Source organism: Calidris pugnax, unplaced genomic scaffold (genome assembly GCF_001431845.1).
Source record: "Calidris pugnax isolate Ruff unplaced genomic scaffold, ASM143184v1 scaffold106, whole genome shotgun sequence".
NCBI classification, from domain to species: domain Eukaryota; kingdom Metazoa; phylum Chordata; class Aves; order Charadriiformes; family Scolopacidae; genus Calidris; species Calidris pugnax.
Window position 1 is genome coordinate 369,648 of NW_015090824.1, and position 12,790 is coordinate 382,437.

Consider the following 12,790-nt stretch of genomic DNA (forward strand, 5'->3'; position numbering starts at 1 on the left):
GCCACCCACCTTCTCCATCACCTCGATGACGGAAGGTGCTGCAATGGTGGTGGGTGCCTCCTCAATGATCTTCTGGTGCCGGCGCTGGATGGAACAGTCACGACCAAAGAGGGAGATGGCATTGCCATACTCATCAGCCAACACCTGCACCTCCAGGTGCCGTGCGTGCTGTGCCAGCTTCATCAGGAAGATGGGGGACCCAGGTGCCTCCGCCTGCACCTGCAGTGGGAGAGAAGGTTGTGGTCTAGCACTGTCCCCCAGAATTCATCCCAGGATGGAGGCGGGACCTGTGGTGAGCCCAGGTGGGAAGCATGAGACATGCGAGGTGGGAGCAGGACCCTGCTGTGTGTCCCAGGATGGGATGGGGATAGGGATGGTGGTTCTGAGAACCTCTCACCTGCCGGAAGCAGGTGCCAAATTCCTCTGCTGCCTCCACTTTTCGGATGCCTTTTCCCCCACCGCCTTCTGCTGCCTTGATCATCAGTGGGTAGCCAATCTTCTTGGCCACCTGAGGGGGGAAAAAGACTGAGGTGACCTAAGTGGTTTGAATCCCAGTCCATCACTGCAACAACCCACCCTGCCCAGCCTCATGCATCCCCGAGTGTCACATGTGCTGGGAGCCCAAAAGAAGGCTCCAAAGAGAAAGAATGTTGGACAAGAGACAACAAGCTGCCCGTGGGCTCAGCTTTACCTCCAAGCCTTCCTCCGTGTCCTTCACACAGCCCTGCGCATACGTCTCCAGGGGGATGCTGATTGTCTGCTGATGCTTCTGGTCCTCCTCAGACCACTGGGCCACCAGACCTGCAGGCACAGCTATGGTCATCACCAGGGTGGCATGCTGTCAGTGCCCAGGAGAGCCAGGGTCCCCACGGTAGCACATGCTATTTCCCCTGTGTCCACGCACCCCACTTCCAAAATCTCCTCTGCCCAAACCAGCAGCCACTTGACTGCAGTGGGGTCCCCAATATCTGCAGTCACCCCAGGGCCAGCGAGGCCACAGACCCCGTCCACAGTGTTTGTTTTGGAGAAGAAGGGGAGGCAGCAAGGAGAGAAATGGGGGAGCAGGGAGGGTGTGTGGGGCTGGGGAGGAGGCACTTACCGCTCCCACTCCATGGCAGCGTGGGGATCTGGACTGTCTGAGCCACGATGGTGGAGGCAACTTTGTCTCCCAGTGCCCACATGGCATCGCTGGGGGGACCTTCGAACAGGGAGGGAAGGGGTGAGCTGGGCCAGCTGGGCCAGCCAGCCTGTCCCCAACACACGGGCGCTGCAGAAAGCTGCTGCCCACTGAGACAACACCACTAGTCCTTCTACAAAGAGTGGGGGTGTGGGAAACCCCCCCCCAAACCCACTGCCCAGTTCAGGATGGACCTCAACACTTCTCCAAGGGAAGGCCCAGGTTGTTCTCTGTCTGGGGGAGGTCTGCTCCCACCCAACGTTCCTCCATGAATGCTGCATCAGCAGAACATTATAGGGAAAACCCAGAAAACAACAGGATTCCTGGGACAGTTCCAGGAAACTGGCCTGGGGACTGCCACACCACAGGGTGGACATGGCAGATGCATAGAATGGGCACTTCCCAGCGCAGTGTCACTGCAGAGTGTACACACTTGCACACACCAGCCCAATGCTTTTTGCTCCCTCTGGCACAGGGAAGGCGGCGAGACCTTACCTAGGAAAGCTATCCCGTTTTTCTGCAGCAGCTCTGGCAGCTTGGGGTTTTCTGAGGCATGTCCCCAGCCAGCCCACACCGCCTGGCACAAGAGAAGGACCAGTGCGAGCTGTTACCTCCTGTTCCTACAGCATCGTGCCTGGCTCCTCCACATGGAGGGACATGTCACCCCATTTCTGAGTGCCCCTTCGTCCCCATCCACTACCCTCGGCAGAGTTGGGAGGCCCATGAGTGGCTGCTACCTGGACTGGGATCCGTTTGGAAATGTCCACGATCAGCTCCACGTTGGCATAGTTATTGTTGTTGGTCCCCCCGGGGACGGGTACGTAGTGATCTGCCATTTTGATGTACTCTGAAAGACAGCACAGCGGTGGGAGCCAGTCCCCCAAGCTGCACCCTGCTCACATGCTGCCCCTTGCAGCCCTTCCCAAATCCTCTTTCCTAGGGAGGCTGGAGTGGGGGAAAATTATTTACTCCTGGATCTGCCTGAAGGGGAGGAAAATGTGCGACCCTGGCTGTGCAGAGCCCCCCACGTCCCAGGTAGCCGCGGGGGGAGAAGGAAAGGATGCCCTGGTTTGGTCCCAGAGTGGGGAACATCCCTCTCTGGGATGCTTTTAGGAATTACCTGCATTAGCCTTGAGGTCTTCAGGGGTGACCATGACCACAAACCGAATGGCACGTTCATTTCGGAACATCTCATAAGCCCACCGGCGGATGGAGCGCATGCACTTCACGGCAGCAATACCATTGTTGGCGATGAGGACCTGGGGGAACAGGGACATGGGGCATCAGGTCCTTGTTGGAGGGCTGTTGCCCTGAGGGATGGCAGTGGGAAGGCGAAATCTGGGCACAGACAGTGAATAAAGCACAGCAGCCGTGCTAACACGGGCACTTTGCAACAGCCAGTCGTACATGACGGCAGAGAAGGAGGCTCCTTAACAGCAGCTTTGATGCCTGGCACAGGGGCTAATGAAGGATGGGACTTTGGCCTTCATTTGTGCCAGCCATGCAAAGCCACTGCAAGCAGCTGCAGTGGAAGGGCAGCATTGGGAGGGTTTCCCTCTCCCAGCCCACGAGGATGGGTGAAGCTGGTGGTTGAACAGCTCTGGGCTGCTCTGGGTTGCCATCGGTCTGAGCCTGGCGGGCGCAGGAGACTTGGGCAAGGCTTGAGGGTGCCACTGTTGAAAAGCAACGACCCACCACCCAGGCAAAGATAGGGGTGCAGAGGGAAAGACCTTCTCGATGACACGGTTGCCCCCGAAGCGGGTGACGAACTCTGCCGGCGAGGCGACGGTGAAGTCCCGTTGCAGATCCATCTTCCTGTTCTCACGGCTCTTCTTCGCCAGGTGCAGCCCGGACATGCTAGGCCTGTGGTGGGACACGATGGCATTCAGTGAACTCGCAGCCACACGAGCAAACCCTCACCCAGCCTGAGGAGAACGCTGCTGCCGGCTGGGGCTTCACCAGGGGGTCGGATCCACAGAGAGCCCTGCAGCAGCACAGACCAGACTTTGCCCCCTTTGTGGTTTCTCCCGAGTAAAGCAATAAAACCTTTCACCCTGCTGACACACGCAGGGACCATTGGGATTCACTTTCCTTGCTACCAGCTCCTTGTTGTGCACCGGGATCTCTCCAGGGACATTTAACACCCACTGCAACACCGCAGAGGAAAGCTGGTTTTGGCTGAGTTATAGAGGGGAAGCATTTTGAGGTGAACAGAGCGTGTTTCACAATCAATACACATCTCCCAGGAGCTGTGTGTCCACATTGATTCAAACACCATGGCAAGCAGATTTGCAGCCACAGGGGCTGGACTGAGACCATGCTGCACCAGACAAAAGCCTCAGGGTTTACATTTCAGGGAGCAGAGAGCTGCTCAGGGTTTTTGGAAGCATGTTTGTGCTTCAGTGTCAGTGAGAGCACTGCTATCACTGCCTGCTCCTGCACCGCTGACAGATCCCAGCCCAGCTGCAGCTGGAAACATGTCACCCTTTGCTCCAAGGACTGAGGAACAGGGAGAGTCCCAAGGGATCAAAATGCAACACCAAGTGCAGACTCTCCCACTGCCAGGAATGTTACCTGCACAAATGCCCCTTTGCAGTGACCGAGGTCTGCCGTAAAGCCCCCACAGCTCCCAGTTCACACCAAACCCTGTATCAGAGCCATATCTATACCCTACATCCCCAAAGGACACTCGGAGGTGTGGGTGGCAGGAAAAACACCAGGTACACAGGATGGCACAGAGCTCCATGTGTCTGTGCAAGGCAAGCAGCGCTGCTGCCTCCAGACCCCACGGCAGGAGCACCAGGTCTCTGAGGGGTAGAGCCAAAGGTGCCCCGACAAGACCACCCCAAACTGTGCTAGGGTTAGCAAAGGGGGAGCAAAAAGCAGGCAGTGCTCTGTGAGAAACCTTCCAAAGAGTGTGCTGCACTGCTCCCAGCAGCTGCCCTGGGAATTGGCTCTCCTGCAGCCTGCAATGACAGCAGCTGCAGCTCCTTGCCGCATCAGCCCCCCATCCTGCCCACACTGCCTGCTCCACCACCCCAAAACACCTCCCCAGGCTCACCATGCTCCCAGCCAGACTCACCCCCACCATGGTTTTCCACTGAAGGCATTTCCATGCCCTCTGGAGTCTATTCCCTGCTTCACAGCCCATCGTGCATCCCTGAAGGTCAGAGGGAGCTGCGCTGGTGGCCGGACAGCTGGACCAGTCCCTCTGCAGGGCTCTGGCCCCAGCGGTGTTATAAGGCAGCCCTCGCACCTCCCACCTCCTGGCACGGCAGCAGTGGGCGCAGGAGGGTCTGACAGCGCTGGCAGCCCATGGCAGGCAGGCAGGGACCTCCCCAGCCAGGCAGGCAGTGCAGGAGGGTCTGACAGGAGGGTCTGACAGTGCTGGCAGGCAGGCAGGGACCTCCCCGACAGCCAGGCACCTGCCTTCCCATGGCTCTGCCCAGAGTTTTAAGCAACTTTCTATTTTAATTACCAGCTTCACATTCCCCTCCCTCCCCCTCCCCGCAGATAACTCAGCCAGATTTTGAACTGGTGATTGTTATTCCACAAATATTGTATAAATAAGCAAAGGAAAAAGAACCAGCCTCCCCTCCAGATGAGCTGATTTCATATAAGCAGCACTCGGCACATGTATTTTAAGGGGAAATATGCCAAACCCCCTTGGGAGATTGGGAAATGTCCTAAACTCTCCATGCACTCAGGGCATTTTCCAAGTAGCTGGAGCACTGCATCAGGCAGTGCTGGGTTTAACACATTCCTGTGCATTCCCAGTGTCGCTTGGCAGCTCTGCCAGGGCCGGCTGCTCTGCCTGCTTCCCTCCTGCACCCCCAAAACCCACTGCAAAGCCTGCGCCAGCACAACCATCCCATCCTGCAAACTGCACCAACCGTGGCTACAACATGACTCAGGCAGTGACATAAGGAAATTCCTCCCGTGTTAAAGCCCAGACAAGCAGCAGCGATTCCCCACCGGCAGAACGGTGCGTGAAAGAGCCCAAACCCCCAGCGAGGCAAGACGACACCGTTGGGCTGTCAAGTTTCATCACGCGTCCCTGCAGCCAAAGGTCTTTTATTTTTAACTGGGAGTGGAGCAGCCAGGAGCTGGGCAGCAGTGCTTTGTTTCCAGTTATTTATAATATCCGTCAGCTGTGCTTGCACAGGAAGCCGCCTGGTACAAGCCAGCAGAGAGCTGCCCCACAGCCCCTCCAGCACCAGCACTGGGCAAAAGTTGCTGTGAAGCTAGTTACGAAGCAAAAGCTCATCCTCTTTTCATCAACTCATCACAAGAACACCATAATTTGTCTTCAAGAGTTGCACAGGCAGAGGAAGACCAGGAGCAGCACAGGAGCACCCCATGTACCCCACTCCTACTAGGATGCTGTTTCCCTACATGCAATACCCGGATCATGTCAGCATCCCCACCATAGCAAAAGCAACACGTATGCAGCGGTGGGAGTGGGTCCTTGTGGGGTCCAGCCCTAGGGCCACAGAGCAACATTTGCACACACAAATGCACGTGCATATGCAGGTGCCCTGTCAAACAGCCATGCTCAACTCGTGGGTTTACACCCCATGAAATGCCCCCAGCAACACTCATGCACAAAACAGCACAGGGAAAAACACCAGCAGCGCCTGCTGCTGCCATTCACCACCTCAATCAACCCCAATCTCATTTTGCCACGCAAGAAAACCCCTATTCCCTAATGTACCCCCCATCCTGTGCCAACCACAGCTGAGGCCAGTGCACAGGCGCAGCCTTTCCCAGCACCAGGAGATGGTGCAGGGACAGAGAGAAGTGGCAAAATGAGAGAGGAAGAGTTGAGAAAATTTGGCTATTTGGCTGCAGCGCTGGGGGTTGTGTTTGAAGGAACATCACGCACACTTTCCACCCTGTTCATTGACATCCAAAATCACTGTAATGGAGCAACCCCTGCCCCAGTGCTCATGTGGCACTGCTGTCACACAGAGCGTTTGGACACGTCCTCACTTCCCAGGGTTCTGCCACTAACCTTATTATCAGGGTTTTTCATGCAGCACCAAGTCAAAGGGAGCAGGACTGGGGTATTGACTGGGGACTCTGAGAAGCACATGCACATGCACCCCGACTTTAGCAACAGGGTCCCTGAGAAATGCACCCCCAAAAAGCATCTGCCTGCCCCAAAAGGGGCATCTTTGCACCACCGCTGCTCCCGACCCCCATGCATTGTACCTCATGCCGGTGGTGGGCTCCTGTGGGGCCGTCACGGCGGGGGGCTCGGTGCCAGTGCCCCCCACCCCGACCAGGCTGCTGCGCCGGCTGCCCACCCTGAAGGCAGCAGCCACCAGCTCATCGTCGGAGGAGTTGTCATCAAAGGAGCCCAGGACGAATTTAGCCAGGGCCGGGCGGCGGAGAGCGGCGGGGTTGTACACCGCAATCTGCTCCTGCTCCCCCACCGCAGCCTTGCCAGACCGTGGCGGAGGGTTGGGGGCTGGGGGGCTCGGCCATGCCGGGGGTTTAGCTGTGGTGGGAGCTGCTGGCTGCTCCGCCGGGGTCTCCTCTGGCTTCTCCTCCTCCCCGGGCTGAGGGTTGGACATTTTGGCGCAGACGAGCCGCACCAGTATCAGCAGGAGCAGGGCAGCCAGCAGCATTCACCTGCCCTGGGGAGAGGCACGGAGACGCTCTGTCAGGGAGGAAGCCCAATGGCCATTTTGAGGGGGGCGGGGAGGGAGGGAACAGCCCCCCAAAACCACCAAGGCCCCTTCCCCAGTGCTCTCCCCACCACTGCCCCCCCAGAGCACCCAGCCAGACCCCCCCCTCCAGCTCGGCCAGGCTGCCTGCAGGCTCAGTCAGAGCTATTTTTACTCCCCAAAACAGGAGTGGTGCTGGCAGGGTGAGGGAGGGGGGGGGGCACAGCTCCGCTCTGCCTTCACACAGCCCTGAGGGGGCTAAAATGGCCTCCCCCCAACCTCCCCACAGCGTCCAAAGGGTGGTGGCAAAGCCACCCCACCAGCCCCAACCCCTCAAACTGACACACTCCCCCCCCCCACCCCAAACCTCCACAGGCAGTAAAAGCTGGGGAGGGTCGTGAGGGGGAAAACGGCCACTGCCCCACCATGTTCCCCCCTCAGCCCCGGGCCCTTCCTGAGGGGAAGGGCACCACTCACCATGGGTGCCGAGCCCCGGTGAGGGGACAAGCGCCGGCTGCAACTGCCCACACCGACGCCACCGGTCACGCTTATCTCGGCCGGACACTCTGTCCAGGCCAGGCTGGGCCAGCTGGGTGCCAGGCCACAGGGGGGTGGCCAGGCCACATGGAGGGGGGGTACCAGACTCCCCCTGTCTCCCCCGAGGCCGGCGGTTGCCCGACAGTTGCGTTCCGGCACGTGACAGTAACGTCAAGCAGAAATATTTCCCCTGGAAAACTTCTGCTGGAGGCGAGGGTGGAAAGGAAAGGGGAGGGGAGGGGGGTGAACATGGCGTGGCTGGCTGGGACACCGGATCCTTGGAGGACAAAGGTGTCCTGGCCCCATTCCTGGTCATAGGGATGGACGAGGAGGAGGAGGAGGAGAAGCTCCAGCACCTACAGCTTTGCCTCCTCATGGGGGAGTAGGGACCCCCCACACCCTGAGGCCAGCAGCCATCACAGAGCCAGGGCCTCACCTCAGGCACCTTTCCCTCCTTGCCTTGATCCTACCCATGCCAGATCACACCACAACATACACAAAGTCAATTTTATTTAAAAACAAACAAAACAAAACAAAAACAAACAACAAACTGGGAGGAAAAACCCACAATACAGCCACAGAAAGTGTAAACTTCACTTGTACTAGTGTTACCTATCAGAGGAAGTATCAAAGAAAGGTTTACAGCATTGTTCTATAAAAACTAAAGTAATTTCCCAATGAAGAAGGCACTTTACTTCCATTAAAGGAATTACAAAGTCAAAGATGAACTGGAAACCCAGAAATGCAAAGTGCCAACTCTGCCTTCATCCTGGAAGTCCCAACAGTCATCTTCAACACTGGCCAGAAACCTCGATTTGCTCCTATGAAGGCACAAACCTCCCTCTGTTTTAAGTTCTTTTAAGATCTTAAATAATTCACAACCATCAGCCCATCAGTTGGCAGATCTTGATGCAACAAACCTTCACTGCCACCATCAGCATCTACCACAAAGTTGATGGTGCTCACACTCCACCTGTCATCCAAGCAATTAATACACCCAGTAAGAATCTCAAAAATTATGGGTTTCCTCTCTAAATGCCGACAAAAACCTCAGAGCACAAACAGAGCCTTGGTCACAGTCTCCCCTTGGCAGTTTGGGGGAAATTTACCGCAAAATCTTGACAGTACAGATACACCAAGTAACTATTCTGACAGCATAAGGTCTTTACAGTCTCAAGAGGCCATATTTCTAATAAAACTCCTAATCTGCAGCAAAAGGCTAAAATAAAAAGCATCTGCCTTTTCTCCTATGAAGTCACCTCCACACCCCCAAATATAAAAATCTGGATTTGCACAGTAAGAGGCGAAGAAGCCAGAGGAGGGGCAGTAGGATATTTACAACAGCTGAACAGCTTCACCTGTAAGAACTGACAGCCCTTCACAAGAGCCTGAAAATACATTCCCTTTGCAATAAACACACACAAATTAATATAGAATTATAGAATTTTTTCTTTTTTTTTTTTGCTTCAAACTAGGCTGAGACCTGTTCAAACAGCAGAGAAGTTCTCCACGTAACACGTCAATCTACTCTTTAAAAAAAAATAAAATAAAAAAATATAACATCTCTGAAAGTTTGGTTATTTGTTCCTTGATGAAAATCCAAAGAGTGATTCTCAGGTCAGCAAAAGTTTTTCAGAAACTAAACAACCCCTGAAAGAGGGGCTGTTTCCAACCATTAGACCCTGCAGCCTCTGCCCCGCAGCTCAGAGCGCTCTCCAGTCAATGGGCTTCTTGCCGGATTTCTTGAGCAATTCATTTGTCTTGGAGAAATGGCGACAGCCGAAAAACCCTCTGTTGACAGAGAGGGGCGAGGGATGAACCGTCTGCAGGACGTGGTGGCGTTTCTGTAAAGCGTTAAGAGGAAACCGCTCGTTAAGATTTGCATGTTTGCAGCTCCCTGGACAAGGCTGGCTGCTTCTGTCCCCACCAAGCAGGTGTGATTTCCTCTCTACACCTCCTCAGCCACCAGCCTGAGCACCCAAAAAAAAAAAAGGGGCCACAAGGACCAAGACTTTTATCCCACTGAGCAGAGAAGGGTGGACTACGTCAAGCATCAGCAACACCCTGGCCATTTTTCAATTGCTATAATCCCAACAGCAAATTTTATAATAATTCATAAGCCTTTTCCTAGAAAAATAAAACAAAACAGCTTTGTCCTGAACTGGAGGAAATGGAAGCTTTTCTGACAACAGAAGGTTACGCTTGCTCCACTTTTGTTGCTTAATTCTGGCAAAGGCTAAGCTGGAACACAAGGGTGACTAGATTTGACAGCATGGTTCGAGCAGGGAGAAAATCCCCCAATTCTGTAAAAGAAGTGCCCTCTAGTGTCCACCCAACTGAAAGAAAGAAAAAATGAGCAAAAAGGAAAGAGATGAGGAGGAGTAACCCGTACCCTGTCAATGGAGCTGCCTTTCCTCTGGGCGTAGGCTCCCCACAGCATGAAGACAACCCCGTGCAAGTTCTTGTTGAGCCAGGACACCACCACGTCCGTGAACTGCTCCCAACCTCGCTCCTTGTGGGAGGTGGCCTGGTGAGCCCGCACCGTCAGGACAGCGTTGAGCAGGAGCACTCCTACCAAGGCAACAAAGCAGAGGCACCGAGAATGAAGCAAAAATCAAGCGTTAACTGCTTTTTTTTCCCGTTTCCCCTGAGAAACGATAAATTAAGTTTCCATTCTAAGGTACCTGCTAAGCGACAGGCACTCAGAATTGATTTTCTCTTTTACAGATGGGATTGTTTCCAACCGTGGGTCTTTTTTCTAGGTAGGCTGCTCCACGACACATTGCTAGAGTGTTTTTTTTAACTCACCTTGCTTGGCCCAGCCAGTCAGATCACCGTGACCAGGATGAGTGAAGTCCTCGATATCTGTAGACAGTTCTTTGTAAATATTTTCCAAACTGCAAATAGAAACAACAGAAGATTTTAAATAAACACATTTAAAGACAAGAACAGACAGCACCACTTACCACTCTTAAACTAGACAAGGATTGATTTTAATCTTATTGCTTGAGATAATAAAGCCATTGATAGAAACAGGTAACAGGGACCCCCCTATGCGTGCCTGGATAGAAGCTTAATGAGGAGGTCTCAGCACCACTTAAAACAAAACTTTACGTGCAGCATGTTCTTCAGAATATCAAACTATATAGAATTATCCATAATTTAGCAGTATTTTTTTTTTCTAGGCAACAGACAATGCAAATTTTGCACTTCCTATCACTCATCTAACTCACAGCCGTAACTAATACAGAAATGCAAATCATTTGTAAACTGAAGGGATTTTGGAAATTGAACATTGTCATACCTGGGTGGAGGTGGAACAGGCTTCTGGACACTGAAACAGAGCCCATGAGCTTGATTGGGTCCATGATATGGATCTTGCCCCAGAATGACAACCTTTACCTGAAAGCAGACCTTTGTTAGCACTGAATTATGATCAGTATTATTCACTAAAGAGGGGAGAAAACAAAAAGGTTTATAAATGAGCTTTATCCTAAAATAAACCCACAAAAAAAAAACCCAACCAACCCCAGAAATTGAAGTTAAATCACTGACATCTCATTATAAACAAGTTAAAGAATTCAGTCCCCACCCAACAGTAAGGATTAATATCACCCCAGCTTTGCTGCTAAGATCAAGAAGATATTTTGAGTGCAAAAGACCAATGTTTTCAGAGAGCCACAATAAAATAGCTAACGAAGGTGTTTTCCAAGTAGATTCCCCACACTCTAGCTTTACGCCACACTTGCTGAGATATTTTTCACATGGCTTATCAGCGATGGGATTACCTTAAACACTTTTTTTTAAAATTATAGATCATTACAGATCAAGTATAATCTTTGGATCTTGTATATCTTTTTAAGTGCTACATTAATTTGGTAATGCAGAAAAAAAAAGATCAAAAGACCAACTACAGTTTTAAAGGAAATTCTGTGGCCAGTGAGGGTAATAAAACAATAAAACAACGTTTTGGTATCGGAGATGAAAGAGAAGCCCGGATTTACACGTTACGTGAGAGAAACAAAACAATCCACACCACATGGGACTGAAGCTTAAAGGATCAAACACTGAATTAAGGTGTTTGTGCACCCAACCCCCCAGCGTTTTCACCGTTTTAGAGACTCCAGCAGCTGGAAGGACACACACACCCCCCACCCCCCCAGCTCTACTCACATCCCTGATGTCGCACATCTGCGTCCAGGTGAAGACTTGGTCAGGGGGTGGGTAGACCGTGTAGCGTTTCCTCTCCTCTGCTACAAACGCCATCAGCTGGAGGGTAGAGGGGGGAAAAAGAGGGGGGTTCAGGCTGGGGAAGGCGGGGAGCGGCGACCACCCAGCCCCGCCGCCCGGAGCGAGCCCGCCCGCCCCCCTTTACCTCCACGAAGTACGGTTTCGAGAACTCCCCGGCCAGCTGCCGCCGCCAGCTCTCCCCGAAGCCCGGGGGCACGTTGCGCTCGGCCAGCCGCTGCCGCGCCGCCTCTTTGTTCTTGCGGATCCGCTCCAGCTGCTCGGGGCTGAGCGGCGAGCCCGCCCCGGCCTCATCTCCCACCGCCTTCGCCTTCTTGACGGCGCTGACCTGGTAAGGGCGAGCGGAGGGGTAGCCGAGGAACGGGCGGAGGGCGGCGCGGCCCAGCCGCAGGCCCTGCTGTAGGGCCAGACCGACCGCCATGGCCCCGCCGCGCCCCGCCCTCCCCAGGGCGGCCGCACGCACACACGCGGGTATTTCGCGGCAAAAACAACCGCCGGCCCGCTCCCATTGGCCGCCGCGCCGCGCCAGCCCCGCCCACAAGCGGCGAGCCCAAACCCATTGGTTAAGGGGAACGAGCACGCTCTTTTCCTATTGGTTCGCTGCTCTTGCAGCGCCGCTCTGCCTAGCAACTGTGACGCGCCGGCGGCCCTCAGCGCCCATTGGACAGCGCCAGAGAGAGGCACCTCGACTGGCAGCTCATTCAAGCGTGGCCGGAGCGCGGGCTTTTTGGAGGCGAGTGGCGAGTGGCCTCCTCACCAACGGCCACCAGCGCCCCTAGACCCCCCCCTTTCCACAGCCGCAAGTTCCCCCCGCGACAGCCGGCAGCCCCCCGGCCGCCCGTCCCCCCTCACCCCCTCCAGGGCCGCCAGCGCCCCCGACCCCCCATCCCCGTTCCCCCTCTCTCCTACCTCCTCATCCCCGTCCGCCTCCGGGGAGCGGCAGCGCTTCTTGGCCGGCGCGGCGCTGAAGAAGGAGTGCAGCGTCTTCTGCCCGATCATAGTGGCGGCGGAGCTGGGCGAGGGGCGACCGTGAGGGGCGACAGCGGCGGCGGCGACAAGGATGCGGCACCGAATGGGCGGAGCGGCGATTTGGCGCCAAAAGCGCGCGCGAGCGCGTGGGCGGGGCTCATCCTGAGGGAGGGTGGGCACAGGCTCG

At 54.8% G+C, this 12,790-nt stretch overlaps 2 protein-coding genes across 3 annotated transcripts in view; both read right to left on the bottom strand.

The window, feature by feature from the left end:
* Positions 1–4,411, bottom strand: part of ACACB (acetyl-CoA carboxylase beta) — a 44,412-nt gene extending 40,001 nt beyond the window's left edge. Inside the window, exons 1-9 of the mRNA XM_014940034.1 lie at positions 4,260–4,411; positions 2,908–3,040; positions 2,298–2,436; positions 1,915–2,024; positions 1,673–1,754; positions 1,100–1,198; positions 692–801; positions 398–508; positions 10–219 (exon numbers count right to left, since the gene is read on the bottom strand). Coding sequence (XP_014795520.1) covers positions 10–219; positions 398–508; positions 692–801; positions 1,100–1,198; positions 1,673–1,754; positions 1,915–2,024; positions 2,298–2,436; positions 2,908–3,033 — 987 coding nt within the window. The 5' untranslated portion in view covers positions 3,034–3,040; positions 4,260–4,411. The remainder of the gene's footprint in view (positions 1–9; positions 220–397; positions 509–691; positions 802–1,099; positions 1,199–1,672; positions 1,755–1,914; positions 2,025–2,297; positions 2,437–2,907; positions 3,041–4,259) is intronic.
* A 3,468-nt stretch (positions 4,412–7,879) lies between these two features.
* On the bottom strand, positions 7,880–12,705 carry UNG (uracil DNA glycosylase). Of its 2 annotated transcripts, XM_014940020.1 has the most exons (7): positions 12,544–12,705; positions 11,762–11,962; positions 11,560–11,655; positions 10,691–10,788; positions 10,195–10,283; positions 9,779–9,957; positions 7,880–9,230 (listed from the first exon to the last, which is right to left on the bottom strand). In XM_014940020.1, the coding sequence occupies exons 1-7, from the start codon at positions 12,631–12,633 to the stop codon at positions 9,090–9,092; spliced, it is 894 nt and encodes a 297-aa protein (XP_014795506.1). In that variant the 5' UTR covers positions 12,634–12,705; the 3' UTR covers positions 7,880–9,089. The 2 variants fall into 2 exon arrangements, with proteins under 2 accessions (XP_014795506.1, XP_014795505.1); XM_014940019.1 differs by lacking the exon at positions 12,544–12,705 and having other exon boundaries at positions 11,762–12,069.
* Between the last annotated feature and the right edge of the window lie 85 nt (positions 12,706–12,790).

Bases quoted from the DNA above. Each gene is read 5' to 3' on its own strand.
- UNG (XM_014940019.1), bottom strand. From the start codon at position 12,055: ATGGCGGTCGGTCTGGCCCTACAGCAGGGCCTGCGGCTGGGCCGCGCC. The intron at 10,284-10,690 runs GTATGACAATGT...TTCTATTTGCAG, and splicing joins CCTGTTCCACCTCCACCCAG to TTTGGAAAATATTTACAAAG. The intron at 9,231-9,778 runs GTACGGGTTACT...AACGCTTTACAG, and splicing joins AAGGCAGCTCCATTGACAGG to AAACGCCACCACGTCCTGCA.